This window comes from Lemur catta, chromosome 15 (assembly GCF_020740605.2).
Source record: "Lemur catta isolate mLemCat1 chromosome 15, mLemCat1.pri, whole genome shotgun sequence".
NCBI classification, from domain to species: domain Eukaryota; kingdom Metazoa; phylum Chordata; class Mammalia; order Primates; family Lemuridae; genus Lemur; species Lemur catta.
Window position 1 is genome coordinate 28,642,229 of NC_059142.1, and position 17,805 is coordinate 28,660,033.

Below are 17,805 nucleotides of genomic sequence, written 5' to 3' on the forward strand. Positions count from 1 at the left end.
CAATTTGGAGGTGGGGGCCGTGCTGTGCAGGGCGGACTGAAGCGCCAGGTGTCCGCCGTGGCCTGTGCCCTCCGCTTAAAGTCTAATAGGGACGCGATGCTGCTGGGCACCGTGTCTGAGTCACGGGAGATGGCCCAGCTGTGCCCAGCGGGCCAGCGCCAGACCCTGACGTCCTCCATCTTCTCTCCTGAGCTCCCCCTGCTCCAGCTGCCTGAGCCACGGACCGCAGCACCACACACCCCCGCGGGGGGGGACGCCGCGCCCCATCCCCGCCCCCGGCCCCACCCCAGCCCCCCCGCGGGGGCCCTGACCCCACCGCCGGCAGGCACTGGCTGAGCTCCCAGGCGGCGGGCCGGCAGCCGGGACGCCCAGAGGGGGTCGGGGCGCCTGGGGGCGGCGGCGGCCGGGCCGGGGCTCCCCCCCCGCCCGCGCTCGCCGCCGCGGTGGTGCGTCCCGGAGGTTACCGGAAGTGGCCGCGCTCGGCGCTGCCATGTTGAGGAGCCGCCGCTGCCGCTGCCGCCGCCGCCGCCGCCGCTTTGTTGTCGCCTCCTCCGGCTGAGGAGGCTCCCCGAGCGGGGGGAGTGGGGAGGAGGGGGGTCGGCCGCCGCAGCCATGGAGGCCAACTGGACCGCGTTCCTGTTCCAGGTACTGGGGGCCCCCCCGGGGGGGCACGGGGGGGACAGGGGGGCCGGGCCCCGGGCTGGCGGGCGGGCGGGCGGGCGCTCCTCCTCCCCTCCCTCCCGGCTCCGCTCTCCGGCCCGGCCTTAATCCCCCTTTGTTTTTCCGCCCGCCCGCCCCGGCGGAGCCGGGCTGCTGAGGTGAAAGGAGGCGGCCTCACGGGGTGCGGGGGAGAGAGCAGGCCTCGGGGTGAACCCAGGGCCCCCCCAGCACACACACGCGCACACGCACACAAACACACACACACCCTTCTCGCCTGCCCTGAAGGGGAAGGGAGGAGGCCGATCGCTGTCACCACCCCGCGGCCCAGAGAAAGGAGGGCGCCGGGCCGCTGGATAGCGCGGGCTGCCCAGCCGCTGCGCGCCAGCCGGGTCCCGCACCGTGGGGTGAGGGGGGTCCCCGGGTCCTGCTCTGAGTCTCGTTCTCCCCCCCACACCACTTCATCCGTCTTTCGCTCGCTCTTCTTCCTTTTCACCTCCTTCTCCTTTCTTTTTGTGTATATGCGTGTGTATGTTGACTTTCTGACCCCCTCCCACCTCGCCGCGAATAGCGGGTATGTCTGGGTTCCCCGCCACTCCCCCTTCCCGCCGCCCCCCCGTGTTCACCCAGTGCAGGGGGTGCTGAGAGTGTGTTTCCCCTCCCCAAACTTTTTCACTGGATTTACATTGTTTCTTTCCCAAGCCTCAGCCGAGCCTTGGCAGCTGACACCTTCTCCCTTCGTCCAGCTCTCCCGCCGTCCCATTCAGCCCGGGGAATCCCCCGGCCGGGGAGGAGGGAGCGGTGGGGGCCGGGACTCCTGCAGGCCCGACCTTCTCCCGGAGCGCTTTTCTCTCTCGGCCCACCGCGATCGTTTCCTCCAGCCTAGTGGGGAGACGGAAAGTGGAGAGCGCAAACAAAGTCCGCTTACAAAGCCCCCAGATGAGTCACTCATTGGGGTGTTGGTCTTTGCTTTTTGCAAGAAACTTAAAAGTGACTGTAGCCGGTACGTTGGCAATTCTCTTGCCCGCCCACTTTAGGTGGGGGACCCCTCTTTGCAAGATCCAGGCTGGAACTTATTTTTTTCCTGCTTCGTTTCTCTTTGCACACGAAGCATTTAGTGGGCAGTAGCGATGAGCTCACGGGGAAACTTCGGAACCGGAGGAGGTTGGGAAGCTAGCTCTTCACTTTTAAGTGCGTTCTTCCCGCCTCTCTGAGTTATTTTCCTTCTTTGACTATTTCGTGAAATCCCAAACGCGTAGCTTGGGCGCTTGAGACCTTTCGGAACTAACCAGGAACGGATGCAGAATTTTCAAAAAATTATCCTTCAAGCCACTGGATTCATCCCAGTGAATTTAATATAGAGAATTGGAGAATTCAGACATTACCTATTATGTAGACCTGGTTTATTGTTTTAAGACGTATATTTTTTCAAACATGGACAATTTGTTTTTTAAGTAGTTACTGAAATATATTCGGGCTTCTTAAAATTGAAAATACGCAAAATTATGGAACTCAGGAACTTCCTCCTTTTCTCATTATGGTCTAGTGTTGTTTTATTGTGCTTTGATAAGCTTGATAATAATGTGATAAACCAACTTAAAATGCACTGGAAAAGAAATGATACATAACTACCTGTCATCCAGGTTGGTGTAAAGGTGGCAAATGCTTTCTTTTTCTCAAGAAAAAGAAAAGATATGGGATTGATGGGCCACTGAAGTGATTTTCACATGATTAAAAAGACTATTAAATCTGGTGTCTACAAACTTAATAGAGATTAAAAAAAAACAGGAAAAACTTATAACTCATCTTTAGAAAGCTAGCTGAAAAATCTTTTGGAGTACTTCTTAAAAAATTATTATTCCATCCCTGGATAAAGCAAATGCGAAGCATTCTGATCAACTTTTTAATTAGATTTTATACTATTTACTTGTTTTCAGCTATTAAAATCTTTTTTTTCCACCTGATGAAGAAGTGTTAAAGCTAATATTTGATCCTGAGCTTGGCAATGTGTGCAGTGAAAATTGTTGGAAAAGTTAAAATGTAGAGCCAAGGGCAGTTGAATGGGTGAAGAGAATATTTCAGCCTTTTCTATGGGAAGGTATGAATAGGCTTAATCAGTTCTGGTATTAAGTAATTTTCACTGGGAAAATGGAGTTAAATTTTCTTGTTTGTTTCCTGGAGCATCCTATTGAATTTATATTTTAAAACAATTTAATACCTGCTTGCTTTCCAGATAACCTGGTGGAAAGTGAAAGCTATAGCTGCTAAAATGTTTGATGGATTATTCTTCTAACAGGACATTAAAGATATGACTCACCGATGCTAATTTGTTCAGTACAAAATCTTTTACCCTCTGGCACTGGAGATTTCATGGTGCCATATCCTACTACCCTGGGTGATGAAATAACATTTCTGTTTTGTTTTTTGCCAGCCTCAGAAAAAGGAAAGTTTGAGCAGGGTTAAAAAACCTTGCAGTTGAAAGAGATGGGAGATAAAATTAAAACTTTGATTTGGTGATGATAGTCAAATAAAAGCCCAGAAGTTATATTTTAAAAATAAATTTAAAAGTAAATCACTTAACTAAAGGCCAGCTGTGGTTGTTATTTTACTCTGTCTCTCCCCCAGAGAACAAGTTGGGAAAACCCAGTTCCCCCTTAGAAGGCTTCATGTAGAAGTGTGGGGATCCTAGGAATCCTCAGAGAGTGATTCCTGTAGTGGTTCTACAGCATTTCACCCAAGAAGCAGGGACCTGGTGTGACCCTCGTATGAGAGTGAGCTTCAGCAATGCTGTAAAAATACTTTATGTTGCCACAGACATCTGAATTGGTAAAATGGCAGTAAGTGCTTTTAGTACTCCATTGTACTAATGGTTGTTTAGAATTGAAAAATGCCTCTATAAGTCTGAACTTTGTCCAGAAGATTTGCATTCCCTATTATCTGATCTGTTAGCCTTTGAAATTGTATATCTTGAACTATTTCCAACTATTAACCATTTGTATACTATATGGAAACTTGAGTGTCTTACAGCAAGGTTGGAAGAGGAGTGAGATTAGAGTCCAGTCCAAATTCTGTAAAATTTCTGCTGATGTCACCTGGGTAGATAGACCCTCACTGTTACAGGAGCTTTACAAATTAGATTAAAAGTGGACTGTGCTTCGTTTATGAGCACTAAGTCCACAAAGATACTCATAAGTAACCACACAATTTCTGAGAGCACTTCCAGGACTCAAAGAATGATTAAATCAAAATTATTAAATTGAAGGTGATAACTCTGGATACCACACCTCCTAATCATTTGGGGGAGACTAGTTCCAGGCTGTTGTGCTGCCATCAAGTAAACATGGAACAATGTGTGGTAGATATTCTTATCCATCAAAGGAGGAGCTATGTGTGAGTGAGTGTGTGTGTGTCCTTGTTTCTTTCTTCCTTTATCAAGTTAGCTGTAGGACTTGTAGTTATAGAATGAGAGGGTAAATAACTGTCTAAAATGTCTAGATGGGATGGGCCCCTCCTAGGACTTTGTATGCTTAAATATTTGGAACTCTTAGCTCTGAGTGCCTGTATCCTTTTAGGATTACAAAACTCAAGACTGTCAAGAGTTTCAAAAATAACATTGGTAAAGAACAACATATTAGGAAGAACTATTTCAGGAATTTTTTCCATCATTTCCTAAATGTTTATCAGTGTGGAGGTATGGAGAATTTTGAAAGAATCAGAACTGAGAGAGCAACTACTCATAAATACCAAGAACCTGATCCACGATGAAATTTTGGTTTCAGTGCAGCTAATGAAAATTTCCATACAGTATCCAGCCCCCAGTTTTGAAGTGGAGAAGCACTTTATACCAGCAAATGTCTAATATTTTATCGAAACCTACAACTGCTGGAACTGCTGGAAGAAGATGAACATGAAAGGAATTTAAGTGTTTGTTGTTTGTTTGTTTTTCTCATTAGTCTGCCTTTGAGAATTTAGGGTTTGAACAGCTAGTGTCGCTAAAGGATGCAGACTCCAGTATAAGATTAAATGACCTGAGAACAACTGACAGGTGTTTTGCTGTTGGTTACCTTCACAGATGCCTTCCAGGTTGATTAATAGCAGATTTTGTTTCGACCAGATCTTTTAGTAGAGTCAATGAAAACTTAAACTTAACAACTAGCATATGTATTCAGAAAACTACTTTTCTTTCATCACTTAGCAACAGCCCCCTTCCTCAATCACTAAGAGTTTTCTGATGGAAAGGGAAAGACATGATGTTTTTCCTTTCCTGGGTAATAGACAAGTAGATGATTATGTCATTGTGTGTATGTGTGTGTGTGTTTGTGTGTTGCTACGGTAAGGTACTGTTAAATACTTCAGCCTAAAGTATAATTTTTTTGACAACTTATTTAAACTTGGTTTCAGCACTGACAGACTAATGCAAACTGATTTCATCAGCTGGTATGTCCCTTATGGACCAGAGTAGTCTGTAGTTTAGTCAGCTGTTCAAAAGCAAGATCACTGTCAGCAACTTAGTCGCAAAAGTTTTATGTCTGGACAGTGATTTTTCTTTCAATGCTTTATATTGGGAGCTCTGAGAGTAACTAGGTGGTTGCTGGATCTCTGTTGCAGAGAATAGCCTACAGACTCCTTGACTGTTTCTTCTGGTCTCTGTTGTCTGGAGCATGTTGAATTTTGAAGCCCATTGTGAGAGGCTGAGTTTCTGAAGTGTAAATGTTTGGTTTTAGGCCCATGAAGCCTCCCATCACCAACAGCAGGCAGCACAGAACAGCTTGCTGCCCCTCCTGAGCTCTGCTGTGGAGCCCCCTGATCAGAAACCATTGCTTCCAATACCAATAACTCAGAAACCTCAGGCTGCACCGGAAACATTAAAGGATGCCATTGGGATTAAAAAAGAAAAACCCAAAACTTCATTTGTGTGCACTTACTGCAGTAAAGCTTTCAGGGACAGCTATCACCTGAGGCGCCATGAATCCTGCCACACAGGGATCAAATTGGTGTCCCGGGCAAAGAAAACCCCCACCACGGTGGTTCCCCTTATCTCTACCATCGCTGGGGACAGCAGCCGAACTTCGTTGGTCTCAACCATTGCAGGCATCTTGTCAACAGTCACTACATCTTCCTCGGGTACCAACCCCAGTAGCAGTGCCAGCACCACGGCTATGCCCGTGACCCAGTCTGTCAAGAAACCCAGTAAGCCTGTCAAGAAGAACCATGCTTGTGAGATGTGTGGGAAGGCCTTCCGAGACGTGTACCACCTCAATCGGCACAAGCTCTCTCATTCAGACGAGAAGCCCTTCGAGTGTCCTATTTGTAATCAGCGCTTCAAGAGGAAGGACCGGATGACTTACCATGTGAGGTCTCATGAAGGAGGCATCACCAAACCCTATACTTGCAGTGTTTGTGGGAAAGGCTTCTCGAGGTACTGCATTTTGCTTTGCTTTTCTTCATTATGCTATCAGTGAACTTCAGTTTTGTCTCTGTGACCTGGAAGGTTTATGTGAGAAACAGATGTGGGCAGGCCTGTGTTATTAGAGATTGGTGATAGATAAACATTATGCTTCCAGGTCTAACTCCAGTTTGGTGTGGTTGGCAAGTGGTACATAGTGATTAACCTATTATTTCTTTTAAGAAGTGTCTTGGTGGACTCAGGCCTTCATTTGGCACGTGGATACTTCTTATCACTGCAAAACCACCAGTTTCCAATTCATTCGGGAGATCACACACATGAGGTTCACTGCGCAAATCAAAGAAACTCATTTCCTGGAAGCCCTTTGATACTTTTAATAAAACTTTTAGAAGAATGTTTTTCCATTTTTCTGTGGGTACTAACATTTCACTAATTTTCATTTTTAAGAGCTTTTAGAGTTAATATAATAGGAGCTGTTTTTGGCAGGTGTTAGGACTAAAACTTCAAGTGTTTTGTAATTGTAAAGAATCAAGACCTAATATGATTTGATGTTGACTAGGAGAGAAAATTAACAGGTAAAGGACTAAGACTTTTGTTTATGGTAAGAGAGGTAAGGAGGCTTACAGTGGGGAGGGGGGTCGGTGATTTTGCTAGCTTTCTTTAAAATGCCCCCTCCCTATCTGCCAAGCATGTAAGCATCACATAAGTAGCATTTCTTTGTGTGTTATATTACATCTTCTGTTGAAACTCTCTCTTTCACAGGCCTGACCACTTAAGCTGTCATGTAAAACATGTCCATTCAACAGAAAGACCCTTCAAATGCCAAGTAAGAGTTAAAATGACTTATCCTTAGTGTAGTACTTAATGCATATTATCCAGACGGTCTGTGCCAGTCAAATCTCACCATTCTTGAATAGTCTTAAAATCACTGGCTTGAGTAAATGTGGCCTATTTGAATTATAGTTTTATAAAATATAAATAACAGCTTCTATTTCTATAAGACAAGATCATTTAAGAATTTCTGTTATTTTTGTTAAGCTATCTTTCCCTTTTCCTGGGCAACAGCATTTCTTACTATAAGAAAAAAATGTATAGTCTTGCAAAGATTGTTGTGTATTTGGAATGAATAAAAGAATAAAGGGCTTTAAATTAATTTCTGGATTGATGATTGAGATTGTTTTAATTGAAGTAGGAGAGTCCCAAATGTTATCACATACTGGACTTTTGCTATTACCAAATTGGAGCATTTTTTAGTTGTTTGAAAATCTGTTCAGGTTAATGATTTTATTTGACATCAGTCAGGGTAACAAAAAGGTTAAGAACTTTGCTACATCAAATGACTGTTTTAGGCATCAGTAATTCTGGTTTGTTGCTAGAGTACTGGTGCTGCTTTCGGTTAAATTTGTTAATGACTGATTTTATTAAGTAAATGGTTGAATCCTAAGAAAAATCTAATTGGAGGGAGGAAACTAGTGTCATTGAGTAAGTGCCTGCTATGTGCACCAGGCTGTTGATCCACCAGTAATTTTGTGAGTTGGGAATTATTATCCCCATTTTGCAGATGAGAAACAAATTCAGATGGATTAACTAACTTGTTCAACATTACACTGTTTAGTAAATTGTAGAGCTCATTAAATCCAGGATTACCTGACTCTAAAGCTTATATCTTTTCACTGCTCTGTGTTGATATGTTTTCTTCCTCCAAAATGGAAGGGTCTAAAATTCATTAAGTGTTTTATTGCAATTATGATTCTAGGTAACAAATGCAATTAAAATTCAGCTAGCTAAGTCAGCTTGCTGACATGGGTAGGGTAATGCATAGAATATAACGTACTTTAAAATGAGTAGAACAGGATAGTCTATATTTAAAAAAAGTTTTCCTCCCTCATGCAGACGTGCACTGCTGCCTTTGCCACCAAAGACAGACTGCGGACACACATGGTGCGCCACGAAGGCAAGGTATCATGTAACATCTGTGGGAAGCTCCTGAGTGCAGCGTACATCACCAGCCACTTAAAGACTCATGGGCAGAGCCAAAGTATCAACTGTAATACATGTAAACAAGGCATCAGTAAAAGTAGGTGATGCTTCAGATGTTATTTCTTTTGCATTTCAGATTATGAAATCTGCATGTTTTTATAATGTATCAAATGTATTTTCATGTGTGTGCTCTCAGGACTATATTAATGTTCATCTTACATGTTTCCTCCTATTACTAAAGTGTGCAAACAGGCAATAATGGAGAGAGTATATTCAAATCAGAACCGTGCTTTACCTGCATATTTCCAACAGCATTGATAAGCTCTCCATTAATTTTGCTTTCAATCCTGTGCTACTAATAACACCCATCTTAGAAGAACAGAATTTCCCCATAGGTATTTTTCAGCATGTCCACTTTTCTATGGGGTTTGAATAAAAAGCTCTAGTGTGTTAGGATTGAGGCACCAGAAGCCACACTAGGAAGCTACATCTTTTTTTTTTTTTTTTTTGAGACAGAGTCTCATTCTGTTTTCCCTGGCTAAACTGCAGTGGCATCAGCCTAGCTCACAGCAACCTCAAACTCCTGGGCACAAAAATCCTCCTCCGTCAGCCTCCCGAGTAGCTGGGACTACAGGCACACTCCACAATGCCCCACTAAGAGACGGGGTCTCGCTCTTGGTCAGGCTGGTCTTGAACTCCTGACCTCAAGCGATCCTCCCACCTCAGCGTCCCAGAGTGCCAGGATTATAAGCACGAGCCATGGAGCCCTGCTGGAAGCTACATCTTATAGCAGGCAATTTTAATTGTTTTTATTTAGAGTTAGGAAGATTCTTAAATACCAGTATTTCCTAACTCCTAATTGTATTAATAACGTATCCTTAATAATAACCCTAAAGGTGAAAGCAACGTTAACAAGTTTGCTTTTCAAACCCAAATCTGTAGAGAAATGAGGTATCATATCCACTTGAAGGTTTAAATGCTTTGTTTACCTTAAATTCAGAGTTAAAGATGGAATATTCTAGAGACTTGGGGATAAAATTCACATTTTATCCTGTGCATTTACCCAGACTTAGCCAGGCTTTTAATGTTAAGATTGCCCTAACCAATAAAAGAAGGCATTTCCTTAATCCTGTATTCTGTTATATACATACATTATGCAGCAGAAACATTAAATGTTCAAAAAATGGGTGGCCACAAGTGAATGAGAAAGAAAGCTTAATATGATTTAATCTCATCCATTTTTGCTTCTTTGTAAGTACACTGGGTTTATTATCTAGCATATTGTACTTTAACTTTACAAAAATTTACTTTTAATGTACATCATTGTAGTCAAATTTTAAAACATTTGGTATTTTGATGAACATTAATTCATGCTAATATTACCCAACTTCCATTTTTTGAGATGCTTGCTTTTTACTATGCAGAGAATTCTTTTCTATATTGTTTTTCCCTGCTTCTCCGGATCTTTTTAGTCAATTTGTTTATTTTGACCAATATAGACACAATCCCCCAAAATATATACTTATCAAGAACTATCAGGTTAAAAGGTCACAGAAGCATGAGGAGTGAATTTTGAAAAAAATGGCCATACTTTTTCAAGGTAAATGCAGCGTTTCTGGTTTGTCTTTGGAATAGCATGCATGAATGAAGAGACCAGCAACCAGAAGCAGCAGCAGCAGCAGCAGCAGCAGCAACAGCAGCAGCAGCAGCAACAACATGTGACAAGCTGGCCAGGGAAGCAGGTAGAAACACTGAGACTGTGGGAAGAAGCTGTCAAAGCAAGGAAGAAAGGTAAGATGAGGCTTCCAGTGTTCAAAGTGTGGCCAGAGAAGTATTTTCATTTGGTCTGCCACGTGATCAAAGTGAGAAGCCACAATTTGGGGCGACTAACTTAATGGAAACACGTAAATATTGTGAATGCTGGGAAATATATGATAAAGTTTAGTTACTGGCAGCAAAGCATCCAGGTAAGTTTTTCTTACTAGGAAATGAAAATTCTTGATATTTCTTACGACATTCTTTCCTTTGATTTACTTTTTGTTACAAATTTGGAACTAAATTTGGTCCTTTGTTATGCTCAGAGTTCCATTTTGATGTCAACCTCCATGCATTATGGGCTCCTTTATTTTTCCTTCTGAAATATTCCCACTTTTAAAGGTGGATGAAATGTCCTTATGTGTACGTAAGTTCATTTTCTTATAACTCTGCTATGTTTTGCTCTTTAGTGTTCTTTCTGCATTGTATTATGTATTACATGGTTCAGACTTTATAGTGCTGATGTTTTTTCTCTTGGTCTCACCCTTAATCTCTTTCAGTCTATCACTGTGACTGGCCTTGGCTTAACATGTCTGCACTTGTGCTAATAGGGACTTTACTATAATTGTTAGAAAAATTAAGTAAGAATAGTTTGCTTTTCTCTCGTGTATCTTACAAAGAATCAGTTGGACTATCAGTGTTCAACATACTTTTTAACTTACTAGTTACAGTTTTGGGTTCTGGACTATAGTGCAGCCACTTCAAATAAATCATTTTGTTGATGTATCATCAGCCACAGGACAAATTTATAAATTCGTTCTTCCTTCCCCACCTCTGCCATGTTTTGCTGTCTTATTTTAAATGCTAAGGAATCCTCTGCATATAGGCTCCTCCGCATGTAATTCCTTTGCTATGTAGTTTCTTCCATCTTTTGCTTTCATGTAGTGTGGCTGTTGCCTTCCTCCAAGCCTTTCTAAACATCTTGTACTAGGATAAAGACAAAAGGAATAGCATCCTTTTTTACACATCTACTGGCATTGGAAGAAAAGACTGCAGCAGTCCAGACAGGCTTTCCATCATTGCTCAGCTGCTTGTTCCTGTCTTCCAAATGAAGATTTGTCATTATTTTAATAAAATGATTTGTGGGTAGAAGAGTGGGGTGGAGGGAGAGCTGGCAGTGGGGAGCAAAAAAATGTAGTGCTGTGATAATTGCATAGTGGGTTGAAAGTATATTAAGGATGTTTTACTTAGAGAAGGAGTGAAGTGTTTAAGTCATAATAAAAGGACACTGTTAGGTTAAAAGAAAACACAGGAGAGGAGGTGAGGGGAATAGCACATAAGAGAGAGAGAACACCTTTGGGGAAAGCAGGAGGAGAATATCCTTAGCACTGATACCGGCCCCTCAAAAGTGAGTTGGTTTTCTCTCTCATTCTCTCTCTTGCTGCACTCCTCTGTTTGGTATTGTATTTCAGTTTGATTGCACAATAAGACTTGATTGTTTAGCTCATCTTCTGACCTCCATGAAACAAAATGCTATTGTATTTCCATTCATAGTATGAATCTTTCTGGAAATGACCACTGATATTAGAGACCTCTGTATTCATGTTAGTAAATGTTACCTTTTGGGGGGAGAGAAGACTCCTGACCTGAAAACCTAAACTTGAATTAGCAATGTCCCTTTAAATAATTAGGCCTAAAAAAGGTAATATAAGTTTCCAAACCTGGTTGAAATCTTACCATCATCTCGGGAGCTTTTGAAACATGTACATTCCTAGATTCCACCTAAATTTCACTGTTGGCCTTCCTGGGAATACTTTTTTTTTTTGAAACAGAGTCTCACTCTGTCACTTGGGCTAGAGTGCAGTGGCATCATCATAGCTCACTGCAGCCTCAGACTCCTGAGCTGGGCTCAAGTGATCCTCCTGCCTTATCCTCCAGAGTAGCCTCTAGGCCCAGCTAATTTTTCTGGTTTTTGTAGAGACAGGGTCTCGCTATGTTGCTCAGGCTGGTCTCAAACTCCTGGCCTCAAGCGATCCTCCCGCCTCAGCCTCCGAAAGTGCTGGGATTATAGGTGGTTAGCCACCACGCCTGGCCCAACTCTGGAATCCATTTTTTTAAAGAAGTTTCCTAGACAGATGATTTTGAACATCAGCCAGGTTCAGGAATCTCTGATATGGAGTATGGAGTATGCCAAAGTTACATTGTATTGATCAAGGAATGACTGCTTGACTCAAGGGTCCACCTGAGATGATCTAACCTATGTGTAGATCATGTGCAGACTCCCATCTTTAGTTTCTAATGCATTTCTCCATTACAGCCAAGTCACAGCCAGCCCACCTATCCATCTTCTTACTGCCATTTTCTGGCACACCAGCAGGTGGTGCTGAATTTTGTTGAGGGATGGGTTGGGGGTGTCACTTTGGAGGGGAGTACCCAGGTTTTGCTAGATAACAAGGACCAGGGTCCGCCAACTCACTTCGGGGTCTCCTTGCCTGGTTAGTTCTTGGTATGTTTGGTGGTGTGTGTAATATGTGCAGTTAAATGATACTACACAAAGTAAGTATGTCAACATCAGAAAGAGAAGAAGAAATAGGAGTGAGAAGGAGAATATCAATCTACTGAGGAGTATTTTTTCTTTCTTAACATAGTTAAGAATCATAACCAGAAACAAGATTTAACTAGAATGATTTTCCTAAAACTGAAATAAACAGGTGATACTAGAATAACTTGTTTATGGTTCTCTAATTATGCATTTTTAAAACTTTAACAGAACGTGGCTTCATGTCTAAGAAGGCTTTAATTTACATATCATTGAGTATGCACACTTCTCTCTGCTAGTTATGGTGTGCCTTATGAGATTTTTCTGACTATCTGTTATTGTGTAACTATTGGCCCAGCGCTGTGTAAACAAGTCCTTTCTCCTGCCCTGCTGGTGGTTGGCTCTTCCCAAGACAGTCTTTAGAACTCAGACGAACTGCATGAAGTGATAGTGAGAACACTTAGCCCTACTTGGTATCTCTGCCCCCCAGAGTGCCTTTTACAGAAGTTAACTGATCCTCCCAGCATCACTATGAGGTAGGTAAGTAAATCTGAACTTGAAACAAAAAATGCAAGGCTAAACAAGTTGCCTAAGTTTTTGCAGGAGCTACAGCATCAGAAAGGTGACTCCCACACTGAGATCACTGAGATCCCTGGCCCCCAGGCTTGAGCTCCAGAGGGTCCTCCCTTCCTGTTGATGACTTGGTAGAAAACTGTAATTTGATTTATTAAATGTTTGACTTTTTTAATGAAAAGAAATTGATTCAGAAACTGAATTTTTTTTCACTGTTTTTAAAGTCTAAAGGCCCTTTTGTCTTTTATTTTAGAAGCTGCTAACCTGTGCCAAACCTCCACGGCTGCTACGACACCTGTGACTCTTACTACTCCATTCAATATAACATCCTCTGTGTCGTCTGGGACTATGTCAAACCCAGTCACAGTGGCAGCTGCAATGAGCATGAGAAGTCCAGTAAATGTTTCAAGTGCAGTTAACATAACCAGCCCAATGAACATAGGGCATCCTGTAACTATAACCAGTCCATTATCCATGACCTCTCCTTTAACACTCACTACCCCAGTCAACCTCCCCACCCCTGTCACTGCCCCAGTGAATATAGCACACCCTGTCACGATCACATCTCCAATGAATCTGCCCACGCCTATGACATTAGCCGCCCCTCTCAATATAGCAATGAGGCCTGTAGAGAGCATGCCTTTCTTGCCCCAAGCTTTGCCTACATCACCGCCTTGGTAAACAGTATTATAAAATGAAAATATGGATTAAAGTAAATATTTACCAGCAACTTAACTTTTAGTTGATTAAAACAAAAAGTAAACCATGAAATTGGGAGATTTTATTACATTAGTTAATAGTGTAGTAGCATTTTTCTCCAATTTGGCTGGGATTGTTCAAAGTAGGGTATGTATGTAACTTATCACTGGACCACTTTAGTTTAATCAGAAATTCCTTTTAGCTGACAGCATTGCTTAAACAGGATAGTAGTTGGCAAGATGAGATGCCAGAATTAAAACCAATCATTAAAAAAAAAAAACCCATTTCAAAATAAAAAAAACAGCATTACTGTTTCTAATCCCCAAAAATCATTTTATTCTAAACGCTAGCAAAACTCTTCTCCCTATACAAGGTGGATGACTGATTTTAACGTGAAATTCTAAATCCATGGATTGAGAGCTAGTGTAGAATTGTCTGTGTTTATTGTTTTTATGAGTAAATACATGCATTGTCATAATAAAATGCATTTCAGAGAATATGCATTTTACCTTTGGGAATATGTTAATTTCAGGCAGCATTCCCTATGGGAAAGGTGATACCAGCTCTGATATGCAAAGCATATGATAATTTATCATTCTAACTTCAACATATAATAGGGATTGTGACCTGATATTTGGAGATGTAAATATTGCTCAGCATATTAATCCTGATGGAATATAGCATTGTAGTTGACTTTTTAAAAAAAAATCTTTAAAAAAAAAAAAAACACCAAAATATACAAATTGTGTTTTGGTAAGAAAAGGCCGCAACTGACAGAGAAGTTGTCGTGTGTGCAGACAGACAGGCTCCTCACAAAAGGAGACCAGTGGGACTCCTGTTTGGGAGCCAAGGAGTACTTTGGAACAGTTCAAATATATTGCTTTAAATTGGAAGACGCTGGAGGCACTGGGATGTGTTATGCCCCTCTCTCTCCCAATCAGAGCCTGTTGATGTTACAACAGGGACAGATGTGTTAGTTGCTCACTAGAGTTTATGTCTTATATTAAATTGTATACAGTTTTTATTCTAACCACTAACTAGGTAGTATGCCCCTTCAGAACAAGCAGAGTGTATCTCTCTCTTTTTTTTTAATTTCTCCTTCCATTTCTTAATCAAGTATTGTGCAGATTTGTTCAACTTTGTAAATATGGACATCACTTTTTTTTTTCTTTGAGAAAACACTTGTGTCAGCTTTGTGGTGTTTTCAAGGAGATAGCTGTCTGCACTCCTGTGGAAACCCAGCAATGATTGTGCACGTTGCAACATGTGCTTTTTATTTCTTAGCAGGATGTTTTATCTCTGTACATAAAGTAGAAACCAAAAGGTAGGGAAACAGATACTCTTTATACCATCATGCCACACATTAATGTTTTTAAAGCATCGTGTTTTTAAAAAAAGTTAACTAAAACCAAGACGCTGTGATTTTTTTTTTTTAAGTTGCAATATGTTTTTGGTTTTTTGTTTTTTTTTTTTTCCTTTTTTAATCTTTGCAGTTAACAGAAATGGAAACTAGTTGTGTTAATCTTGCAGAATGTTTGCAGGACTGACTATCAAACTGGATGACTTCTGTTTATACCCCACTGTGTCAGTTCAAGCATCAAAATACCTTGCATCTGAGGCAGACTTCTACATCAGGGACAGGTATCTGTGTGTCATTATACAAAACAGTTCTAGGGGGTCGAACTACATAGTAAAAAATAAAATAAATAGTACTTAGTGTAAAATAATTTTATAAATGATCTTTTGTACTTTAGGACATTAAATTGTACAACTTTTGTATATATAAAAGCTTAGGAACTTTCTGTTTAGCAGGAAGGCAACACATTCCTACACTTTTAATGTATATGTTTGTTATAATGTCCATGTAAACATGCCCCATGTTTGTGCCTTTTAATTAGTTTGTCTCAATAAACAAAATGTAGAGAAAAATATGTAGCTATGACTTTGTTACAACTGTTCTTATCCACAGTACATAAATGGTTTGTTTTTAATATGTACAGCATTATGTGTGGACTACTGGAAGGACTGGTGTAGGGAAGGCCCAAGAATGGCCCTGCTGAGGCCTGGATTGGGGGGCAGTGGCCACATTTGGAGGAAGCCCACATTTCCTGGCATGCAGACCCAAGACTGGGTTCTGGCTCTGCCTGCTGGGACCTTTCATCTCTCTGGTGGGCTGGCAGTCACTATCCTCCACAGTGGTTCAAGGAGCAGTCCTCAGTGAGGGCAGTTGTGGGCCCTACCCCCCAGGCTAGAGTGTGGTTGTCAGAATCCTGAAAGTATTAGTTCTTAAAAAAAAGATATATACTAGAAATGATTGTTTTATCAATTCATTGTATAATAAACAGGAGTGAGACTTCATTGTATGACTTCAGTTAAAATGCTATTTTGTATGCATTCTTTATTCACTTAAGAAGCTTGTCTGCAATAATAAAGCCACGTCGTGTCTTCTTTTGGGAGGGAGAGAGTTGATGGCAGGATGGGGGTGAGGGCGGGCTACTGAAAAGGGAGGCTGAATAGGTTGTGCAGTGAAATTCTCCCATGTCTTGGAACTGGAATTGAGTTCTGATGCTGATGAACTGATTCAACCAGGTGTTGAAGGCACAACGGCCACCGCTCTACGAAAAGGCAGAGTATATTTTTCTCTTCTGGTTGTAACCTGGTTGAGAGCTTCCCCTTTATCAGATTGGCAGCTAAACAGTTGTATTAGATAATCCTCAAATCTGACATCCAGCCTGTTATGCTCTAGGGCTCGCTGCTTGGCCTGCATTTGCCTTTTATTGTGTATCCATTTCCCTCCTACGGTGTGCTCCTAAATGAAGGTTTCTATGTAAGCAGATGATGATTTTACCTGTCAATACCAGCACTGTATTACTAACATGCAAAATACTGCAGATTTATTTTGACAAATTAAAGTTAACCAGTCACAAATGTTACGATGGATTGCTTAATAACTCAGAAGCTTCATCAGTTCACTATGATGATAGAGAAATTTTTGAAGTACTGCTTCTTCAGGTGTGCCACATCTCAGTATTGGGCTGGAGAGAGAGGGAGGGACCGGTGTCGGGCTGGTTGGTATCTGGATACCATGGAAGGGGGGGTGGAAAAGCACCAGACTGCAGTGGGGAAGTACCTCTGCCCAGCAGCTTGAGTAAAGCCCAGGAAGTCACACGTTGGGACAGTGGCACAGGTTTAGGCCCCTATTCTACCCAAAAGAAAAAATGGGTTTAGAACAGTTTTTCTCATGCTCTAGGATTCAGTTTCTTTAATTCAAAGATATTTTAAGCTGAGTCCCCTGCCCATTTGTGTTTAACTAGATTTATCAGATGTCCACTGAGTACTACAATAATGTGCCAGGCACTGCCATGCACTAAGGGCACGTAAAGGCGACTAAGACATGGTTGCTGCCTCCAAGGAAGTTGTTAAAGGAGATATGATAAGTACCCAAGTGACGGTATCACCAGACAGATGTCAAGATGAGTCTGACACTTAATGAAAAGGTTTTAGATACATACATCTGTTTTATATAGAATGCTTTCCAAACTTCCTGTAATAATTACTTTAGTCTCTTTATTGACTCAGTGAACACAGCTGGAGGAAATGTATTTCTTGTGCTGTTTTTGTCTTGGGAACAAGGGGAAGTGTTATTTTACTGAGTTGCTAGATAATCTTTCCAATCCCGGCTGTCCAGGTGTCTCCTTTTCTAAAGGGGCCTTGCAGTTTGGCCCTCTTGGGAGAGACCTGGGTTCAGGATGTCGAGGGGATAGTGGACACTTTAGTGTTCTCAAGGATCATTAGAGAAAAAGTCCAGTCTGTTCATGAGATAGTAATTTCTTTCCCCTTCCTGCCCTAATATTAATAAATCTGGCCCTCAGTCCTGCACCCTCTCCATTTCCTCCTTAAAGAGTCTCAGCCTGAAAGAATGTCATTTGTCCCCCATTTGGGCCTATAAATCTCCCCCACAGCTGGCCTGACGTTGGCAGATTACTGGATAATCCCCCCTGCCTTGTAAAAATAGGGGGCTGGCAGGTCAGCGTGTAATGATCCAGTGCAGAATACTGCCTGAGCCTGTGCATTCGTCCACATTCCAGCTGCTCTTGGCTGCCCACCCTTGGGCAATCTAAGGCCCATTTACTTCCCAAGAAAGGAATGGAGGGTCAAGAACTTTATTTTGGATCTTCGTATGATCTAGCCCTCT

General features: G+C 42.0%; 1 protein-coding gene across 4 annotated transcripts; it reads left to right on the forward strand.

Annotated features, from left to right (window-relative positions):
• Positions 1-468: 468 nt before the first annotated feature.
• VEZF1 (vascular endothelial zinc finger 1) lies at positions 469-16,543 on the forward strand. Of its 4 annotated transcripts, none has more exons than XM_045525681.1 (6): positions 469-645; positions 5,382-6,076; positions 6,827-6,890; positions 7,958-8,141; positions 9,680-9,835; positions 13,165-16,543. In XM_045525681.1, the coding sequence occupies exons 1-6, from the start codon at positions 613-615 to the stop codon at positions 13,590-13,592; spliced, it is 1,560 nt and encodes a 519-aa protein (XP_045381637.1). In that variant the 5' UTR covers positions 469-612; the 3' UTR covers positions 13,593-16,543. The 4 variants fall into 4 exon arrangements, with proteins under 4 accessions (XP_045381637.1, XP_045381636.1, XP_045381638.1 ...); XM_045525680.1 differs by having other exon boundaries at positions 479-645; positions 7,940-8,141; XM_045525682.1 differs by lacking the exon at positions 469-645 and adding an exon at positions 2,178-3,494 and having other exon boundaries at positions 7,940-8,141.
• Positions 16,544-17,805: the final 1,262 nt, after the last annotated feature.